Raw genomic sequence first — 19,731 nt, 5'->3', positions numbered from 1 at the left:
TGGCTGCGCAGCTAGAGTGCGAGGGGAACTTTGCTCTTGCTTTCGTAGCGCGGCTGGCGCGACTTGTGTGGCGCGTAGTGCCTGCGAAATGCCCTGCGATGAGAAACCAGGCGTATCCGCACTAGCAATTGCAGCAATAGCGCTTGCAATTGCAATGGCAATTGGCCGCGTACCTGCTCCGGCCGCGGTTGGACAAAACAAGAGTTGCAGGCGTTTTCCGTTACCATACTCGCTCCGTAGATGGCCATCATTTGACAGCAGGACAGAAATAAGCAACGTTTTCTGATTAAGTCACGGAAATGAAACTCGGCACAGAATACATTCGACTTTGTGCCTAACTTCAGTTTTGATTTTTTCAAGATAGCCAAGAAGCATTTGCAAGAAACGAGAGAGGAACTGTTTTTGTGTCCACGAGAGGCGCATACAGGAGGCAGGCACATCGACCACCACCGGGTGTCGATGTGCGTAAAGCTTCACCATAGAAATTATTTTGAGGCACTTGAAGCGACCCCTGTAAAACATTTGGCGCCAGGGGCTGGGTGTGCTGAGTCACAGGAGACCTGCGTTAGTGGACCTGCTGACTGTTCCCTCTGATGTTTCAGGCGCACCCGGGGAATGGCGCTGCCCAACGCCTGCGTCCTGTTTCAGCGTCGCCTCTGGCTGCAGTCGATACGGCGACACTACATAGCCTTTGCGATTGAGGCTATCGTGACGCTGGGCTTATGCTACCTGGTGGTGAAAGCCTGCACGCCCGAAAAGGCTGTGGTTAAGCTGACCAGTAAAGTCGTCTACGATATTGCCACAGATCCTTATGACGCAAACATAGAAGTCAACGGGATCATTTACGGACGCGAGAACAGCGTCATCGAGGAGCTGGTCCAAGCGGCCTTCCCCAAAGCCAAAAGTACGTCCTGCAGACTCACGCTCTCCTACGGGCATTCAGCGGTTCCCCTGTTAAATCAACTTATAAGAAAAAAACATGAAGGAAGCTCACACTAACGCTAAGACTTGAAGGTAGCGAAGCCGCACGCAACCTTCACGACCATCACGGAGGTTTAAGCCCATGATTGCAGCCGAGATGTTGCTTCGTTGCTGCTGCAACGACGTGTACGCCATCATTGTTGCTATAAGCGTGACGTTCTTTCATTTTCTCGGAAGTGATAATCATTGGACATCACCTTGAAGGGCCGTACGCTATGGCGTGTCTTTCTCGTACCGAGCAAGTGATGTCACGATTTATGGCTAAAGCTAAAATTTTTTAGACAATCTTGACCAAGTTCCCTAACTGGGTATGCTTTGCTTGACAAACGGGCGTCGGGAACGCTGAGCGGTCACCGCGAATCATGCACACACTAGCGCAACATCTTTTTCTTGTTTTTTTTTTTAAACTGGCGCGCGGTCGCCGCAAACTTGGCCAATATCCCTGAGCGGGTATTTGTGGCTCAATAAACATAGGCAGGGGACGCTGGGCGATCGTCGCAAGGCGGACACACATAACCGGTAGGCATTTTCTTGGTTTTGCTAACTGCAGGGCGGCCTCCGCGGGGCCCGCGCTCACGTGCGCGAGCTCGGCAATTGGTATTTTTAACTGCTGACACGAAAAATTACGATTTGCTAAACAGCTTCGCTGTTACAAAAATTGAAACCAGTTGTCTCAGTGATTGCGAAGATACTAAAGTTGAGCGGCTGACTGGTGTGGCTGTCCCTGGGGATTGTTAGGAGTTTCCTATAAAGTTTTATGGTATTTCTCGCTTCGTTTATCACGATTGGCTTTTCACTTTCTCATTGCATCGAACTCTCCACACCTCCTCGTCGGTTTTCTATAGTATTCCATGTCTCCCGTTTGCCTCCCCCGCTTGAACAATGTATTCCCATACAATCCCGTTTCCACTCGACCTGCAGTCCGCCTCTCTTGGTTTCGCCCCATCAGTAGACTCTGGCGCCACGTGGTCATTTTTAGGTCTCGTGCAGCCTGCCCCTGTCCCTCGCCTTCGTCCTAATGTTCCTGCAGGCGGTAGTGACAGCGGCGAAAACTTGATAAAACGCAAAATATTCATCCCCGATAAAATGTCTGTCTGCGATTTTGCCTAAAGACCACGTAGAGCGAGTCATATTCAGGGTGTGTGTATATATTACCCGGCAACTTGGGCTCGGTGCATGTATAAGTTGTCAACGAGTTGCCCCGTGTAGGTTGAAGCTGAAGTTTATTTTCACAAGTTTTAAAAGTGCGTTCAAGTAGTTATACAGAAGGAGGAACGGGGGTACCTCCTGTGAGAAGGTGCGTAAAAGAACAGCGTTAGAGTAGGGAATACGTACACTATACATCAAAACAAAATGAGCAAGAACAGGCGAAAGCAATACATATATGTGTATATATGCATAGGGACACATGTATACATCCATTTGTAGCAAAACAAACAAATGCACATAAAACACTGCCGTAAAAACGATTACACCTAAGAATACAAGCACTGCAAAAATAAAGCTACAATGAAAACACGTTTAAACATTATGCCAAGGTAGACAATAGAAAATATTTCAATAGGTTTCGGAATAAATGAGGAGAGTGAATTGATTTGAGGGGGTTGGGTAGTTCATTCGATATTGAAATGGCTGCGAATACGGCTGTTTGCTTGCCGTAGTTGAAGCGAATGTTCGGTAGAATTAGGTCGTTGTGTTCTAAAAAGCGGGTACTTTTGGGGTTAAAAAGTAATGACTGGTCGATCCAGTTGTGCGTCAATTCATTATTTTTTGCAAATGCTCCAAGCAAGTGAATGACGAGTGACTCTGGAAATCCGTCGGAACGGTGGGGCAGTTTTTCGAGGCAAATTATAAGAACTTCTCGACGACGGCATCACGCAGGCCCTGAAAAGGACTGCACAGGCGGTGGTTGGTTGTAAAGCAAGGACGATGTCCTAACTAGGAGTTGGCATTTGCCATGGACGACAAAATCAAAAGTGTGGGGCAGCGACACGCACCCTGTACGACGCCATAAATAGGCTCTGCAGTTCGGAGTAATTTGATTTGTTGTATCGAGAACCCGATCGATACCCAAAACTGATCGCGAATACCCCAAGCTAAAATGTTGGAAGCGTTGCGGGTCGTACAGGGCTCCTTGTGCATTCAAGGTGACTGTATTGGCGACACTGCGGGCCCCGAGCCCCCACACTCACGCTGTAACCAGCCGTGACAGGAAGTTTTGAGGTGAAATGTAGAATCCTCTACCTGTGGCCGTCGAAGCTTTGGAGGTGAAGCTCCGGCTGGTGCGCTCCTGGTCTGTTTACGAGACCGGGAGCCCTGAGACCTCTCTGGCCATCAGGCCAGACAAAAAATCGTGGCTTGGTCATCCTCTGCGTGGAAAAACGCAGAGGAAGACGAAGCCACGATTTTTTCTCCTCTGTATTCGCAGCGTGATTTTGCAGTCCACGAACCTCGAGGTGATTCATCAGCGGCACGTTCCTTCGTCTGAGCGTCTCCGGCGGTGCCGGTGAGCCTGCAAGTTTTTCCCAGGGCAATGGGTTTGACTGTAGGAGCCCGGTTAGCCGGTTAAGCTTAGTGTGGATTGCAAGCCATCGTGTATAGGCCGCAGGAAAACCTGCATTGAAGCGCCAGCCGCGATCTCCCTTCAGGGACGCAATGGAAGATCAACCACCCGTCGCGCTCCGCCAGACATCTCGTGGATCACTTGCAGACGGCGCTAACGGTCCGAACGGAGATGTTCAACGATAGATTCAAGATCAAGAGCCGTTACTAGTTGGCAATCCCCAAGGTAGTCATCATCATGCAGAGGGGTACAATCCCCCCCCGGGATCACGCTCACAGTGACAGTGTTCGTGCTTCCAGCCCTGTGGCGCGTCCAATGCACACTTTTGAGGGATCGCCAGTCGAAAGAGAAGAAGATACCTCCCTCCTCTGCGACAAAGGGAAGCAGCTCCTAAATGTTCTCAGTGATGGAAGAAACAAAGTATTGCACCCAGTGCCCAAAAGGATTATGGACATCTTCGACTTGCAGACAATGTTCATGTCCCTACGTAGGAAGCTATCCGGCGCGCCGAAGGAACGATCGACGAGCTGCGATCGCAGTTAGCTGAGTGCCGCCATGAAGAATTCACCCCACAAAATCCACCATCTGTGCCGCTGCAGTCCTTCGCGAATGCTCTGCGTAACCCCAGGGACTCTGCGTGCAATGCACGCGTCCCCGAACCGTCACTCTATCCTCCCCTTCAGCCTGTGCAGCACTACCCAGACAAAGAAGTTAGGCCTCTTGCAACTGACCCAAACCACGTTCAGCACATTAGGCCTCTTTTTCCATTTGGTCATCATGGCCCCGCAACTATTACCCTGCTCAAATCAACGTCTGGAACGATCCATCCGGAATCGGAGAGAAACAAGTTAAACTCATTCCTAACCACACCGGGCTGACGGTAGTGTCTGCGGACCGAGCTTCGATTAACCATCTCGAAAAGCCATCGAAGGAAACACTCAGCTTAGAACAGCCATCAAAGTTATCCGTCTTCCACGCCGTTTGCCACAGTTTAAAATCAGTGGTGTAGACCCCAGCATCGTTCCCGGTATATTGCGCACGAACATCAATGCTCGCAATGAGTTGAATATCCGCGAAGGAGAGTTTAAACACAGGACCTACATTATAGACCGTACTGGTAACAACGTTCATATTGTGGAGGTTTCGCCATCCGTCTACCACATCCTGAAAGCGAAAGATCGCTTATTGATCGGCTGGACGTCCTGTCCCATTAAAGAAAATTTCTACGTGGCGGCGTGCACTCGTTGTTGCACATACAGCCACGTCGCTTTACAATGCAACTCGGAGAGTGTCTGCTGCTTGTACTGTGCGGGTGATCACCTCTCAGAAGACTGCACACTTGCCGACAAAGAGAACGTTGTGTGCAGGGAGTGTGGGCCGCAGGGCCACGTTCCAACCACACCTTCAACACACCGTGCTGTTTTACAATAGAATGGAGGGTTGCCCGCATGCGTCAAAAAACTATTTATGACACCACTCCGACATCTACCTCGCCCTCTACCGTTTCAGCCTAGCACAACAGCTCCAAATAACCGCTCAAAATTCCACATGGATTCTTTAAAATTTCTTCAGGCAAACCTAGACCACACTCGTGCGGCAACTCCACATCTTGTTGATTTCGTCGAAGCAGAGCACATTGATGTGGCTGTTGTTTGTGACCCATATGCCAGCTGATCAACCACACTTGGAGTACCACCCAATTGGCTTCGTTTTCTGCATCAAGACACTCCCCGATGCATGGTCCTCATACCCCGGCGTAAATTCGATGTCTTTCCCCTCACCGTGTCTCCTTATATTGTGGCTCTGCGACTTCAAAATCAGCAGTCCACCATGCTTCTCATCGCTTCTTATGCTGCGTCATCAGTGCCGATGGACTTTATTTTGTCTCGAATTATGACGTCCTCGAACGATACTGTGCTACGAATGTGATATTGGCAGGAGATTTCAACGCCCGGTATCCCATTTGGGGAGGCGATGTTTTGAACTCCCGCGGCGTCCAGCTCGCTCACTTCATCCACACAAGCCGACTCAAAATACTGAATGACCCAACTTTGGTAGCGACCTTTCGAAATGCTTACTAGGAGTCTTGGATCGACCTTACCCTTCTTTCCCGTCCCATTTGGGAAGGTGATTGTTTGTGGAATGTACATGACACGCCAACTTTATCAGATCACAAGTTCGTAATATGCGGCCTGCAACGGTTTCCACTGCCCTTGAAAAGACGACTTACCAAGGCATCATTACAATATTTGGTTGAGGAATCGGCAGCAGATGACTGGATTTAAAATTTTAACCCGCAAGATGTCTCTACGAAGTTCAACCCTTAAGACAGTTCTTGACGTTTTCTATTCCAAATTAGCCAGTTTAAAAAAATAAGTTTGAACGACTGCTGAAGGAACACCGGGGAAACGCGTGGGGGAGAGATGCTCTGGCGAGGGAAAGATCGGCAGTGCGATTATTGCGGAGGCGGTACCAGCATTACCGACATCCACTCTTGCGGGAAGATCATCGTATTGTTTATTACAGAAGTCTCGCCACCTACAGGGAGCACATACAGATCGCCAAGGACAAGGCCCTAAGACAGGCATGTGCAGATGCGACCCGCAAGACCTTGTTCCGGCAACCATTCAAAGCCACGTTTCGGAAGCACCGAGTACCTTCTGTTTTATCCCCTCTGCACTTACCGGATGATACGTCGACAACAAGCACATTACAGTCAGCTGGTCTCCTTCTGAAAACTCACTTCCCTTCTGATTTCCATGAAGACGACACTCTGGCCCACAAAGCAATGAGGGTCGTCATTGCCACAACTAGATACCACACGGAAGTCCACGGCGAGCTCTTTACTCTTGGTGAGTCGCGATTGGCCTCCAGAAAACTGAAAAATCAAACAAAGCGGTTGTTGTGTTGTGTCCCAAGGTAAAGCCATACTGATGTGGATGAAGAAGTCCGGAACGGTGTAGAAAATAGTAAAACCGTGAATTTAGCATTCGTTCTAGCAGCTTCCAATTATCCACGTAATGCATATTATCCTGTATGAAGAAGGCTCCGTCGGCGGACGTCCAGGTTTCAATAAAAATTTGACCCGCACGCACACGAGAGCTTTCTTTTCAAGCAACGCTTGACTCGTGCCGCCGTTGGTGTTGCCAACGCCGCACGTCAAAACCATCGTCCTCGCTTCCCTACCCTAAGTGGCGCGTCGGTCTACGCCATACTCCGAGCCAGTCACACAAGTCACACACGCTGTCTCACTCCGGAGAAGGGAAACGCAGGGTAGCTTTCTCCGCACGCGCTGTTTTCTCGCTAGTTGAAGGCGAGCTGTGCCATAGGTAGGCCGCGCTTGGTCCACTCCACCGAAGGCCAGGCATGAACGCGGAACATTTGAGCTCGCGTGAAGGTTACCTAATGGGCAATGGTTTGGTTTCAATGGGTCAAGGGCTGGGCCGCGAAGTTGTGTTCCGTACTGAGGAGAAAAAGTCCCATTTCTAGGTTCAGCAATTCGCTATTTTAGCATTTATTCCCACATAGTTTTTTTAAAATTGCCTGCACATTTCCCTGCATTCTATTTTTGCAGGCGATGACGTAGCGCACGGCTCATAGATCTTTACGTGAATTCCTGTTCGGTTTTGGGCTTCACCCACCGCCCCCTATGTCTACTTTACGTAGACTTCTGGACGTAGACGCCGTTCAGGCAATCTACCGCTAAGCAGCACTCGACTATGCGTTTCGCGTTTTCTACTCGAAGGCAGGCTTTATTTGCTTGCTAAAGCTCAAATTCAAAAGTGCGTGTATGGGAAAGAACAAGACATTCTAGGGTAATTCAGGCAATTTTAGTAGTGGTGGGACAGCTTGCGCCATGTCTTGTTGACAGCACGCAGGCTAAGGCGCATCTGAAATACCTTTTTGTATATTGCGCAGCAATACATGTGATGAGGCTTCAGCCCTTAAGACACCACTTCACGCTTTACTAGCTTCCGCATGTAGTATTCTTTCATCTATGCTCCCTCCTGCTTTACGAATTGGATTGCAAGCGCTCTCGGGTGCTTGTGACTTGCGGGAACACAATATTCGAACTTTTTTAACACGATTGTTGAACTTTTTCAAAGAAAACAAAGTAAGAAACCACGCGATGTACGGTTTACTGGCATTTTTTTACCCATAAAATGTTCTGCATCTATTAAAGAACCCCTGTTTCCTTGTGGACAATATTACAGCCGAAAATTCTCCGGCAAGGGAAAATTCACCGCTCGGAACATCACTGATAGGGCTTGTGGTTTCGCATGGATTTCACAAAGGATTGGTTTACGGCTTCGTAGGATTGCCAAGCTTCGCGTGCACGACTGTTGCCAGTAGCAGATGTGTTGGTTAGTTTATTTTTCGTGTTCCCAAGAAAACCGACTGCCGCAGCAGGGGTGGAACCGGTGTCCCGCAGGCAGAAGCACGTCGCCATACCAATCTGCCAGCGCGGGTTTGTGAAGTCACCCATTCGTAGAAATAGGGGGGGCAACTACTACAAATGAAGATATGCTGCTTTCGCGAGCACGTTCTGTTTTATTTTCATGATGCGAATGATGACATTCAGTAATGGCTACAGTCGGGATACTCGTAATTGGTGGTGCAAAAATTGAAGGACAACGTAGCGTACCTTTCTCTTCTTGGTTCGAAGGTAACCGACCGCATACCAATCTGCCAGCGCGGGTGTGTGAAGCACCTTCACCCATTCGTTGGAATAGGGTGGCAACTGCTACAACTGAAGATATTCTGCTTTCGCGAGCACGTTCTGTTTTCTTTCACGATGCGAATGATGCCATTCAGTAATGGTTACAGTCGGGATACTCGTACTTGGTGGTGCAAAAATTGAAGGGCAATGTAGCGTACCTTTCTTTTCTTGGTTCGAAGGTAACCGACCGCATACCAATCAGCCAGCCCGGGTGTGTGAAGCACCTTCACCCATTCGTTGGAATAGGGGTGGCAACTACTACAACTGAAGATATGCTGCTTTCGCGAGCACGTTCTGTTTTCTTTTCACGATGCGAATGATGCCATTCAGTAATGGCTACAGTCGGGATACTCGTAATTGGTGGTGCAAAAATTGAAGGGCAATGTAGCGTACCTTTCTTTTCTTGGTTCGAAGGTAACCCACCGCATACCAATCTGCCAGCGCGGGTGTGTGAAGCACCTTCACCCATTCGTTGGAATAGGGGTGGCAACTACTACAACTGAAGATATGCTCCTTTCGCGAGCACGTTCTGTTTTCTTTTCACGATGCGAATGATGCCATTCAGTAATGGCTACATCGGGATACCCGTAATTGGTGGTGCAAAAATTGAAGGGCAATAAAGCGTACCTTTCTTTTCTTGGTTCTAAGGTAACCCACCGCATACCAATCTGCCAGCGCGGGTGTGTGAAGCACCTTCACCCATTCGTTGGAATAGGGTGGCAACTGCTACAACTGAAGATATGCTGCTTTCGCGACCACGTTCTGTTTTCTTTTCACGATGCGAATGATGCCATTCAGTAATGGTTACAGCCGGGATACTCGTAATTGGTGGCGCAAAAATTGAAGGGCAATGTAGCGTACCTTTCTTTTCTTGGTTCGAAAGTAACCCACCGCATACCAATCTGCCAGTGCGGGTGTGTGTAGCACCTTCACCCATTCGTTGGAATAGGGGTGGCAACTACTACAACTGAAGATATGCTGATTTCGCGAGCACGTTCTGTCTTCTTTTCACGATGCGAATGATGCCATTCAGTAATGGTTACAGTCGGGATACTCGTAATTGGTGGTACAAAATTGAAGGGCAATGTATCGTACCTTTCTTGTCTTGGTTCGAAGGTAACCCACCGCATACCAATCTGCCAGCGCGGGTGTGTGAAGCACCTTCACCCATTCGTTGGAATAGGGGTGGCAACTACTAACAACTGAAGATATGCTGCTTTCGCGAGCACGTTCTGTCTTCTTTTCACGATGCGAATGATCCCATTCAGTAATGGCTACAGTCGGGATACTCGTAATTGGTGGTACAAAATTGAAGGGCAATGTATCGTACCTTTCTTGTCTTGGTTCGAAGGTAACCCACCGCATACCAATCTGCCAGCGCGGGTGTGTGAAGCACCTTCACCCATTCGTTGGAATAGGGGTGGCAACTACTACCAAATAAGATATGCTGCTTTCGCGAGCACGTTCTGTTTTCTTTTCACGATGCGAATGATGACATTCAGTAATGGCTACAGTCGGGATACTCGTAATTGGTGGTGCAAAAATTGAAGGGCAATGTAGCGTACCTTTCTTTTCTTGGTTCGAAGGTAACCGACCACATACCAATCTGCCAGCGCGGGTGTGTGAAGCACCTTCACCCATTCGTTGGAATAGGGGTGGCAACTACTACAACTGAAGATATGCTGCCTTCGCGAGCACTTTCTGTTTTCTTTTCATGATGCGAATGATGCCATTCAGTAATGGTTACAGTCGGGATACTCGTAATTGGTGGTACAAAATTGAAGGGCAATGTATCGTATCTTTCTTGTCTTGGTTCGAAGGTAACCCACCGCATACCAATCTGCCAGCGCGGGTGTGTGTAGCACCTTCACCCATTCGTTGGAATAGGGGTGGCAACTACTACAACTGAAGATATGCTGCTTTCGCGAGCACGTTCTGTTTTCTTTTCACGATGCGAACGATGCCATTCAGTAGTGGTTTAAACAGTCCGGATACTCGTAATTGGTGGTGCAAAAATTGAAGGGCAATGTAGCGTATCTTTTTTTTTCTTGGTTCGAAGGTAACCCACCGCTGCAACACGTTTATTTTATTTGCCCGTCCCGGATAGCACAGGCTCTGTGGCGAAGCAAACTTTAAAACTGAAATTCCGCCCACCTCCCCTCGCGGGAACCCTCGTGTGATGCGACGCTGAGGGGGGTTCAAGCGCCAGCGCAGAGCAACCGTCGACCCAAAGGCTGCCGGAGAGCGGCACACTCGTTATATGCGCAGCGCGCCCGAAGGAGAGGATACCGCGGAGAGAGAGATAGTGCCTAGGCTATGACGCAACACAATCCAAAACAATCCACTTTAATCCAATTCAATCCAAATCCAATTCAATCCAATCCAAGTCAAGCCGAGCCAAGCCAAGCCAATCCAATCGAATCCAATGCAATGCCCCTCGCGAGAGAGTGTTCACTATCGGAGAAGAGAGGGGGAGTGTGGCTGCGGACAACGGACGCACGCGGACAACAATGGACGCACGCAGGAAGGACAGGGCCGCCGACAAGAGATGTTCTGAGCGTCGCATCTAAAACTCCATTTACCTGTTCTACTGCAAATACGTTAGAAAACGAACCCGTTCCTAGAAGCCGGTTTCATGAGCTCGCCGTCAATGTTTTGAGTTATCATCTGTTGACGATACGTGCACGTTTAGTAAAACTTAAGCTTCCGCAAGTTGTATGTGTTTTCCCTGCAACAGGCACGATAAATTAGGTTACACCTTTCACTGCTAAGGTCGTGACCGCACTGTGGGATGCTTTGTCCAAGCAGCGAACGTAACAGTATAATTTCAAAACAAAACTCGGTAGTGTCACTTCCGAAGCCACTCCTGCGACATCAAAACATTGCGTAAGAGAACTGCGAAACAGGATTTATTGTACGCAAGTGTCTACAAAAATATGTTACTTGCAAGTAAGCCAAATAACAAACGAAAAGCTATCGTAATTTTTGATTGTGCACTTTCTCGATAGTAGCACGTCACTGGGAAGTGCAGTGGTTATTCTGCCTGTAAAAACCGAACTAAGGAGCGCTTGAACGCATAACATCCTAATAAAAATCTGACATGCATACATGAACTCCGAAACTTGTTAGTCCATTCGTGTCATCCCTGCACTTGGCACGGCATTCTGGTGCGTCTTGTACCGAAGACGTTCGGGCGTGCCATTACTTGTTGAATTTAGGGCAGGTTTTGCAAATTCCTAACCTTAATCGGACATTGTTCGCCGGAGAGTCTTCATGTGACCTGTTGGAGGTTATTCATTACTCCAAAATTCCTATTTCTTCATACCGAAGTCGATGCCGAGTGGCTGGGAATTCTATGCCGTAACGTGGTGGCATGGGCTCGACATACGGTGGGGAAATCGGCGCTTTATTGAGCCAAGCTTCATCTGGCTAGTAGAAAGAAAAATGGGGTGGTCCCGTGTACGCTTAAAACGCCTCCAGAACAACCACATGCGCACGCGGGGCTCGCTGAGCCACACATGCAATTGCCGCGCAGTAGCCCACTGAACTTCATGCTGTACTTCTTGCAGCATGAAGCACAGCTTCATGTACTTTATGTAGCTGTACTTCAAGCTATACTTCAAGCTGTACTTCAAGCTGTAGCTCACTGCGCGAGCTACTGCATGAAGTACAGCTCAAACCACAACAGCGGGCAGGGGTGACTGGCAGTGCGGACGGGGAAGCATCAACGTGTAAATGGCGAACGCTACATTCAAATGAACGCAACCTTGAACTCTACATTGGCAGAATGTTACTTTGAAATGAACGCGACTTTGAACGCCACATTGGCCCAGGGCAACTTTGAAATGAGTAGGCCACGCGTCGTACGCGTAACCCACTGACGGCGCGTTACAGCCGCGCTGGTTATTTAACCGCGTGTGCGGAGTGCATGGGCCTACATTTTTTCTACCTTAGAAAGAAGTGCTGCGCTCGCACGAGCAAAATTTTGAAAGTCGGTTCCACACCGGTGAGAGGGAATTTATATCCATGTGCTCTCTTGGGTTTTGTTTGCTTATAAGTACGACCTCACTAAAGCCCTGAGGGCTTACAGAAATTTTTACCTTACCTTCAACAATTGTTATAGCGGCTGTTATGGGGAAGTGACGCAGAAAATGTCTTGGTAACTTGCAGCGCTACAGCGTAAAAACCCCAACGGAACGGTTGGCGACGTCTACAATCCCGTGAAGAATGGCGCCGACGTATTCACCACGTGTCATGAAAGCAACGACCAACCGGCGTGCATTCGCTTCGCGGACGACTTCGGCCGCACGGGCAGCGTGGAGCTGAACTACGAGCTCATTGGGAAATCCGGACAAGCCATCGTGCCGGAGAAACTTCCGCTGGAGCGTCCGCACTCATTCAGGCTTTCCAACAAGCTGGAGAGTGGGAGTACCAGCATGAGTGAGTAGGCCCTCTATACTCGGGTGCAAGTCAGGAACGGCGATAACTCCTGCATGTGTATCACTCCGCCGGGGCGACGGAACTTTGGGTCAACGCGCGCGAACGCCAATTCAAAGGAAATGGCGCCTGACGCCTGACGTCGTCTGCCTTTTTTGAGAATTTTCTTTCGCGTCTCAGCAGCAATATATGCGCAGATTCGGCTGAAAAATCTAAACAAACTCGTGTCACGTTCAAACTGCTCGCAGTACCGCACCCTCTCTGTCGAGCGGAGAAGCCGACTGCGGCGAAGATACCAAGTGGGCAAGTTCACTAGAAGTCGCTCCTAAGTAGTGCCCGATTATAGGTGAGCGGTATAACCTTATCATTGGGCGCGTACCCAATGGATGTGCCTTCGTAAGACTTGCGATGCCATTCATGAGTAAACTGTAGTCTTTACTTTCGGAGGTAATGCAGATTTGTGCAAGCCTCCCGTTGTCTGCGCCCCTGACACCGGAAATCCGTACGCCTCAATTCAAACTCTCTGAGAGAAAAATCGCGTTGCTTCCAGTTTTAAGAAGAATAAAGCGTAGCCACATGTTTTCAGAACGCTGCAGTCACATATGGGAGTAATGAAGTTACGGTAATGAATATGCAGTTTTTATTTACCTGTTGCGGTAATCGGTAATATAATGAATTACTTTTGTTCTCAGGTGAGTTAGGCGCCAAATTCGAAAACCGGCGTTTATAGACCGTTTATAGGCACTTCGGAGCAAACGCCCAAATAAGCAATTATAGGTTTTAGAAAACACCATAGAGCCCTTCTTTACCTCTAATTTATGCTCATATATCAAAGTAACGCGATAGGAGTGCAAGAAAAAAATAAGCATTTGCCTAAAATGCCGTCTCTAGTAATTAGCAGCGAAGCAAGCAAATACGAGGCTTTTTAATTGAGCTACTAGGTGGACGGCTGAGGTGCATAGCTGGAAGGCTGGCGGTTATTTTGCTGTTTCAGAGGTACTGCTCTACCACCAGGCCAGGATTGAGAAAGCCTACCTTAGGATGGAGAAAAACAAAAGCGGATCGCAGTCTCCAGAATACAAGGTGAGCAGCTTTCTCGTGGCTCGAGCGTCCCGTACGTCTGCTATGGTGTTGCAGGAAGAATCACCTGGCAGCTTTTGCTTGTTTGGTTGGATATATATTCCAGCATGTGGTTCGATCGGGAGGCACGAGATTAGGAAAGCGCTGCAAAGGTCGCACACGAACGACTAAAAGGGTTGCGTGTGCCCCGAGCAGGAGAGATTAGGTTTCCTGCGGCGCTCTGTTATCAGAATGAGGCCTGCTAAGACAGTTGGGTACTCTCGCATGGCTGGATTGTGGCTGAATATCCCCACCCTGAAAATTACGAAGCACAAAAATTCGTGGACGTTGCTGGCATGAAGTGAAAGCTCAATCACATGTGAAAAATTGTTTCAGCAATAACTCAATCAATCAACGCTATCTCTAGAATGGAAAATCGGGGAGGAGGTTCCCATCTGTAAATCCGGAAATAGATGCTATCCTACTACCTATGGCCCCATTTCGCTCACAAGCACCTGCTACAAACTCCTAGAACATATGTTCACACACCTTGTTATCTTCCTTCAATCAAACTCATTTTTCACTCCAGTGCAACACGGGTTTCGTAAAACATACTCTTGCGAAACACAGCTCGTATCTTTCACTGAAACATTGCCTATTATCCTAAACAGCTCATCTCAGGATGACTGCATTTATTTAGATTTGTCTAGAGCACTCGATAAGGTCTGTCATCAACTTCTACTTCACAAGCTAACTAACCTCAACTTTCAGAGAAACGTGTTACAATGGCATCAATCATTCCTGACCCGCCGCACTCAATTTGTTCATGTTAATGGCGTTAAGTCTTCTTTCAGCGAAGTGCGCTCTGGGGTACCACACGGATCTGTCCTTGGGCCTCTCCTATTTCTTATTTATATTAATGTCCTTCTCTCCAACGTAGGCTCTAATATTCATTTGTGTGCCAACGATTGTGTGATTTTTCGTAAGGTGATGACATTAGAACCCTTCACTGTGATCTAACCACAATTCCTAACTGGTGCCAAACTTGGCTAATGGAAGTAACATGAAGAACAAATGTAAAATTATGCACGTATCCCGCAACGTTAGACATCGGTCAACGTACTATATAAAGGACGCTTTAGCACCAGCTAAGTCATATAACTACATTGGAGTTCACATTACAACAACCTCAGCTGGTCAACCCATATTTATTTATTTTATTTCAAACTTCGTTCAGACACACATTGTCTAGGATGAGAGGGCTAAAGGCAACAAGCTGCCTGACTAGGGCCCTGACACCCAAATGACACTGAACAGGAGCAATGAGCAGCGAAATGACCAAACAAAACTTGTTGCAGACCTAGTTGGTACATATTTTAAGGAAGAAGAAAACGTGGCGCAAACTAGACGTAGACGAAAGACGTAGAAATAGACGTGGTGCCTGTATATGTCTTCCCTCGTTTCTTTCATATACGTCTAGTTTGCGCCACGTTTTATTCTTCCTCGAAATTACCAGTTCACTGGCAAGAAAAGTAACATATGCACGATAATTCAAGCATTACGAAGCTAGCTAGCAATTCATTATACAATAAATAGCGACAAATAACGAGGTAGTAAAACAATGACGCATGCAGATGTGATTTACATATAGTTTAGCAGATAATTATAACATTTGCACCAATGTTTCATACACAAGGCATACAAGTCTAACAAACACGCACGCATTTATTAGAAAAAAAAGAAAAAGTTACAGGAGCACATCAGTGAACCACATATTCGTTACCAGAAAAAGTCGCACGGCCCGCTTTTTTAAATTGTGAGCGAGTGATAACAAGTAAATTTTAAGGTTATTTTTACATTGGTAATCAGAACGACAGTTTTTAATCCAATCGATTATAGCAGGGTGGGTATTTAGAACATCAGGTTTCCAGTAGGTTAGCGTCTTTGTTCCACAGTTTGTTCGAATGGCTGGTGTCCTAAAACAACTGTCCTAAACCATGCTATAACTAATGATTAAAAACTAGTAGCTTGACTCAATATAGCTTCCTTTCGTATATGCATAGCAAGTTTAAGGTAAAAAAGCTGACGAACTGTAATCAGGTTATGTTTATAGAAAAATGGCGCTGTGTGATCCATTTGTTGGAGGTTTTCTATGCAGCTTACAGCTCGCTTTTGTAAAACCACTAGTCTGTCTAACTTGTACTTAGTTTTAGTACCGCATACTCAGCATTTTAGTACGCTGAGATCATGTTAGGGTATTTTAGGGTAGAAGACGCATTAGGGTTGAATACACAGTATTGGTATGGGATTCAAGCTATGATAATCTAATCGCTTCCGTCGAGCTTGCTCAAAATATTTCGGTTTGCTTTATCCTATCAAACTATAACCGTACTGCCAGCATATCTTCAATGAAAAGCAGCCTTTCCCTACCCTCTTTATCATCACGCAGGAAGCTTTTTTGGTTAACAATACTGCCCAAAATATACCATCATTACACCCTGAGCAATGAACTCTTACCCCAATCACTGTACATTTCCCATCGCATGAATTACCGTCACAAAGTGGGCATTGACTATTATCATATAAAATCTGCCACTCACTCATTTTTGCCACTTGGAAGGTGGTTTTATTTGAGAATGGAACCTACCTTCCAGCTGAAATTGAGGATATCTCAGCTAGTCAATTGTTCGGTGAAGCCCTATCCAGTATTGTATACGACGGAAATATCTGATGTTGATTACGGTTTGTGGCCACATTATTCCGATAAAACTAATTTGTTTTTTCTGATCCACACGAGGTTGTTGTCACCATGCTATTGCATTTTAAATGCCTTTTTGTACCACTCCCTCTGTAATGCCTTTGGCCATGAGGTTATTATAAATAAATAAATAAATAAATAAATAAATAAATAAATAAATAAATAAATAAAAAAACAGAAATAAATGAATACAAAAATTAAGAAACGCGTGAAACTAGTGAAATGCGTTATTTGGACATAAGCATATTCCCGTTCACTATCGTTTTTTAAACCTTGGTGTAACTTAAGCCAACGAGATTGTACACATCTAATCAACAAGAGCTCAATTGGCCGAGAGACACAGAGAGAACAACTTTATTGGAAATGCCTGCAGAATCGGTTAAGCTTCTGCCACGCAGGGAGGACGAGCTTTCACCACGACGCGGCCACTAGGTCAGTCTCGTTCGTTGTACGCCTGGAAGTCTTCCTCCCTCGCTACTTCCACGGGTCCGAGATTTCTGTGGCCACATGTACAGTTGATTGCTGTGGCCACATGTACAGTTAATACTGTGCACGGAATGGCTGACATAGAAGACTAGTGCGCTTATTCTAGAGGTAAACATGTTCTGTAGAATAAGATACCTTACCAAACAAAAACAGCGATGGCAGTGCGGCATCTACAGGTGCTTTAGAACCTTACTGCACTGGAATCTTGCTGGTGTACAAAAAACTGGTGCTGGAACAAAGGGTCGCGGAACCAATGGCCTGGGAATTTATGGAACCTGAACAAACGTCCTGGAAGAAGTGGTCCCAAATTCAAGGGAAAGAAATGGTCCCCGAACAGATGCTCTCCGGGAGATTGGTCCGGGTGCTTATGTTTCCAGAGAAAATGGTCCTGCAACAGATGGCCCCAAATTCAAAATAGAAAAAAAATGGTCCAGGAACAAATGGTAACGAAGCAAGTGGTTTGGAAAGAATGCTCACGAAACCAGCTTCAGTAAAAATGAAAACATAAAGCCGGGTGCTAATTGCTTAACTTCGATGTATCTCGGTAGAGTGCAGTTTGGCGAGCGCTCACAAAAAGTGTCAGGTCACATCTACGGTTAGGTTTTAGGATGTGCGATGCGATCGCGTTTCTTCGATACGGAAAGAGCGTTTTCTAAGAAAGTTCTGCATTTACGAGTTCTGCTTTCTAACCACTGATGCACAGCGAAGATAGTACGACTAGCCTAAAAAAATGTTGAATCGCGGTGGCCCAGGAAAGACAAACGCCATTTAGGTATGCGGCATAAAATGCGGGCATGAAAGGTTGTGGGTGTTTGGTGTTAGTCAGTTTGAGGGAGAAGGCGACAGTGTCGGGGGTGTTAGTCAGTTTGAGGGAGAAGGCGACAGTGTCGGGGTTTCGAAGAAATAATTTCTTACTTTCGGGACCGGTCTGGAATGTTTGGTTTTTGCGAGGAATGCACATAGAGAGAGATGAAAAGAAAAAGCTGTGATAACTAAGGAGTAGGATTAGGTGAGGAATAAGAGGAACTCGAAGTACGGTTCACCATATGCAGCAGCTCGTTCCCTCAATCTACAATCAGCGCACACCGAGCTGGAGGTGACGGGCTAGTCAAAGTTGCCTCCCATTTCCAGGTGAAAATGTGATATGTAATGCTTGAGTTGTTCTACCCTGAACATATCACTGGGGATGGATCGGTTGCGGGGTTGCATGTTTCCCCAACTTACAAGTTTCCAGTTAAAATCAGACGTTTCCTAGTTTATGAATGTATTGGTCGATTTATTTCCTGGACAGAGTTTTCGATCCTTCGGCCTTGAGACGCACGTGTGGCGCGCGAAGGATCCTGTTTATAGGCAAACAAAAAGGAAAGCTTCTCCATATTTTTCGGGGAGGGGAGTGCGATAGTCATGGTCGCCAGGAGCACCGCACTGTGAGTGCACGTGCTTTTTTATCAGCATCCACGATCCCTTCCCGACCCTCGCATCGGGGTGTCCAGGAAATGTGAACGTGCTTTCTTGTGGATGGCAGAAGCATTTAGGCATTCTGTCTGCATTCTGTCAGCAGAGGGGCCGCCGTGCCCGGGAGTCGAACCCGCGTTCTCGTGCTGAGCAGTCACAAAGATTTCTAGGATTGTCCACTGCGAAAAATGTTGCTTTAGCACGTCCTTAAACCCCAATGTCGGTGTGTATTGTGTTTGCATGTTTTTGGTACTTTACTCAAAAAAAATTTGATCCCGGCCTGCCGCCCGTCCTTTTATAGGGTTGGTTCGAATGAGGCAGGAGTTTTCACGCGGAGTCGCTACATAGGTGACACATTAATTACAGCGTTCCTTTTCCATAGGAGTGCCTATCTTACGTACAATCTCCCGTCGCTATTTTCGTTTTCCCAGCGGGCTGTTTCAATCAAGGAGAATGGCTCTACGATTTCTTGAGAAGTGTTATAAAAACCCGACTTGAGGACACTTCCGCCAACAGGGGAAAATTGGGAACTTGAGAGCTACGCTATATCTTGTATTGATGATGTTTATCTGGTGTTATTCGGTGTGGGTTAATTCGCAGTATGGCAGGCTGTGAAATATCCTGTTCAAAATCAGTGTTGCCATTGGTGTTAGTGCTCCTTTCCTTATTCCTGTTGTTTCACTGGTTAGCCGTCCTATTCTTGGGACCAATACGCCATAGATTTTTGTATTTTGGTTATTGAGAGAACGACCCACATGCTGACCAGTACGACATACCCGAGGATTCTTGTATGATGTTTGTATGAAATCACTACTTATTTCTTGGACTTGGATCAACTTAGCTTCAAGTCGCCCACAGTAGTTCGCTGGACACACCTTACGGCGGTGACAAAGCCGCTGAAAATTTGAATAGCAAATAGGGAGACTTTAAATACTGAGTGTTTTTTTACTAGGCTTTCCTTGTTTTTGTAATGCTGAAATTATCTTCTGCAGAGACCTGGCAAAAATTTGACAATTTAATTTGTGAAATATATAGTATATGTTAAATACTGAGTTTTAGTTCTTCCTAGACTTAATTGTTGTTTTGAAACTGTAAATATATTCTATACCTTTTTGAGTTGCCTAACACAATGTTGGGTGGGAAGCAGTTCCATTGGAGAGCAGGTTTAGTGTGACAGCGTCAGTTGCGAGCACGGCTCGACACTGCCGAGCGTCTGCCACCGACAGAGCGTAGGACGAACTTCAATATACACGCGACGCATCTACTTCATTT

At 46.8% G+C, this 19,731-nt stretch overlaps 1 protein-coding gene across 1 annotated transcript in view; it reads left to right on the top strand.

The window, feature by feature from the left end:
* The first annotated feature begins 615 nt into the window (after positions 1-615).
* The window catches only part of LOC144168037 (uncharacterized), a 67,827-nt gene continuing 48,711 nt past the window's right edge, over positions 616-19,731 (top strand). The window contains exons 1-3 of the mRNA XM_077697127.1: positions 616-904; positions 12,435-12,704; positions 13,696-13,784. Coding sequence (XP_077553253.1) covers positions 616-904; positions 12,435-12,704; positions 13,696-13,784 — 648 coding nt within the window. The remainder of the gene's footprint in view (positions 905-12,434; positions 12,705-13,695; positions 13,785-19,731) is intronic.

The sequence above is a fragment of the Haemaphysalis longicornis genome, unplaced genomic scaffold, assembly GCF_048455015.1.
Source record: "Haemaphysalis longicornis isolate Haplotype H1 unplaced genomic scaffold, Haemaphysalis longicornis Haplotype H1 scaffold_2, whole genome shotgun sequence".
Taxonomy (NCBI): Eukaryota; Metazoa; Arthropoda; class Arachnida; order Ixodida; family Ixodidae; genus Haemaphysalis; species Haemaphysalis longicornis.
The sequence above is the reverse complement of the archived record's forward strand: the minus strand, read 5'-3'. Positions and strand labels throughout refer to the sequence as shown.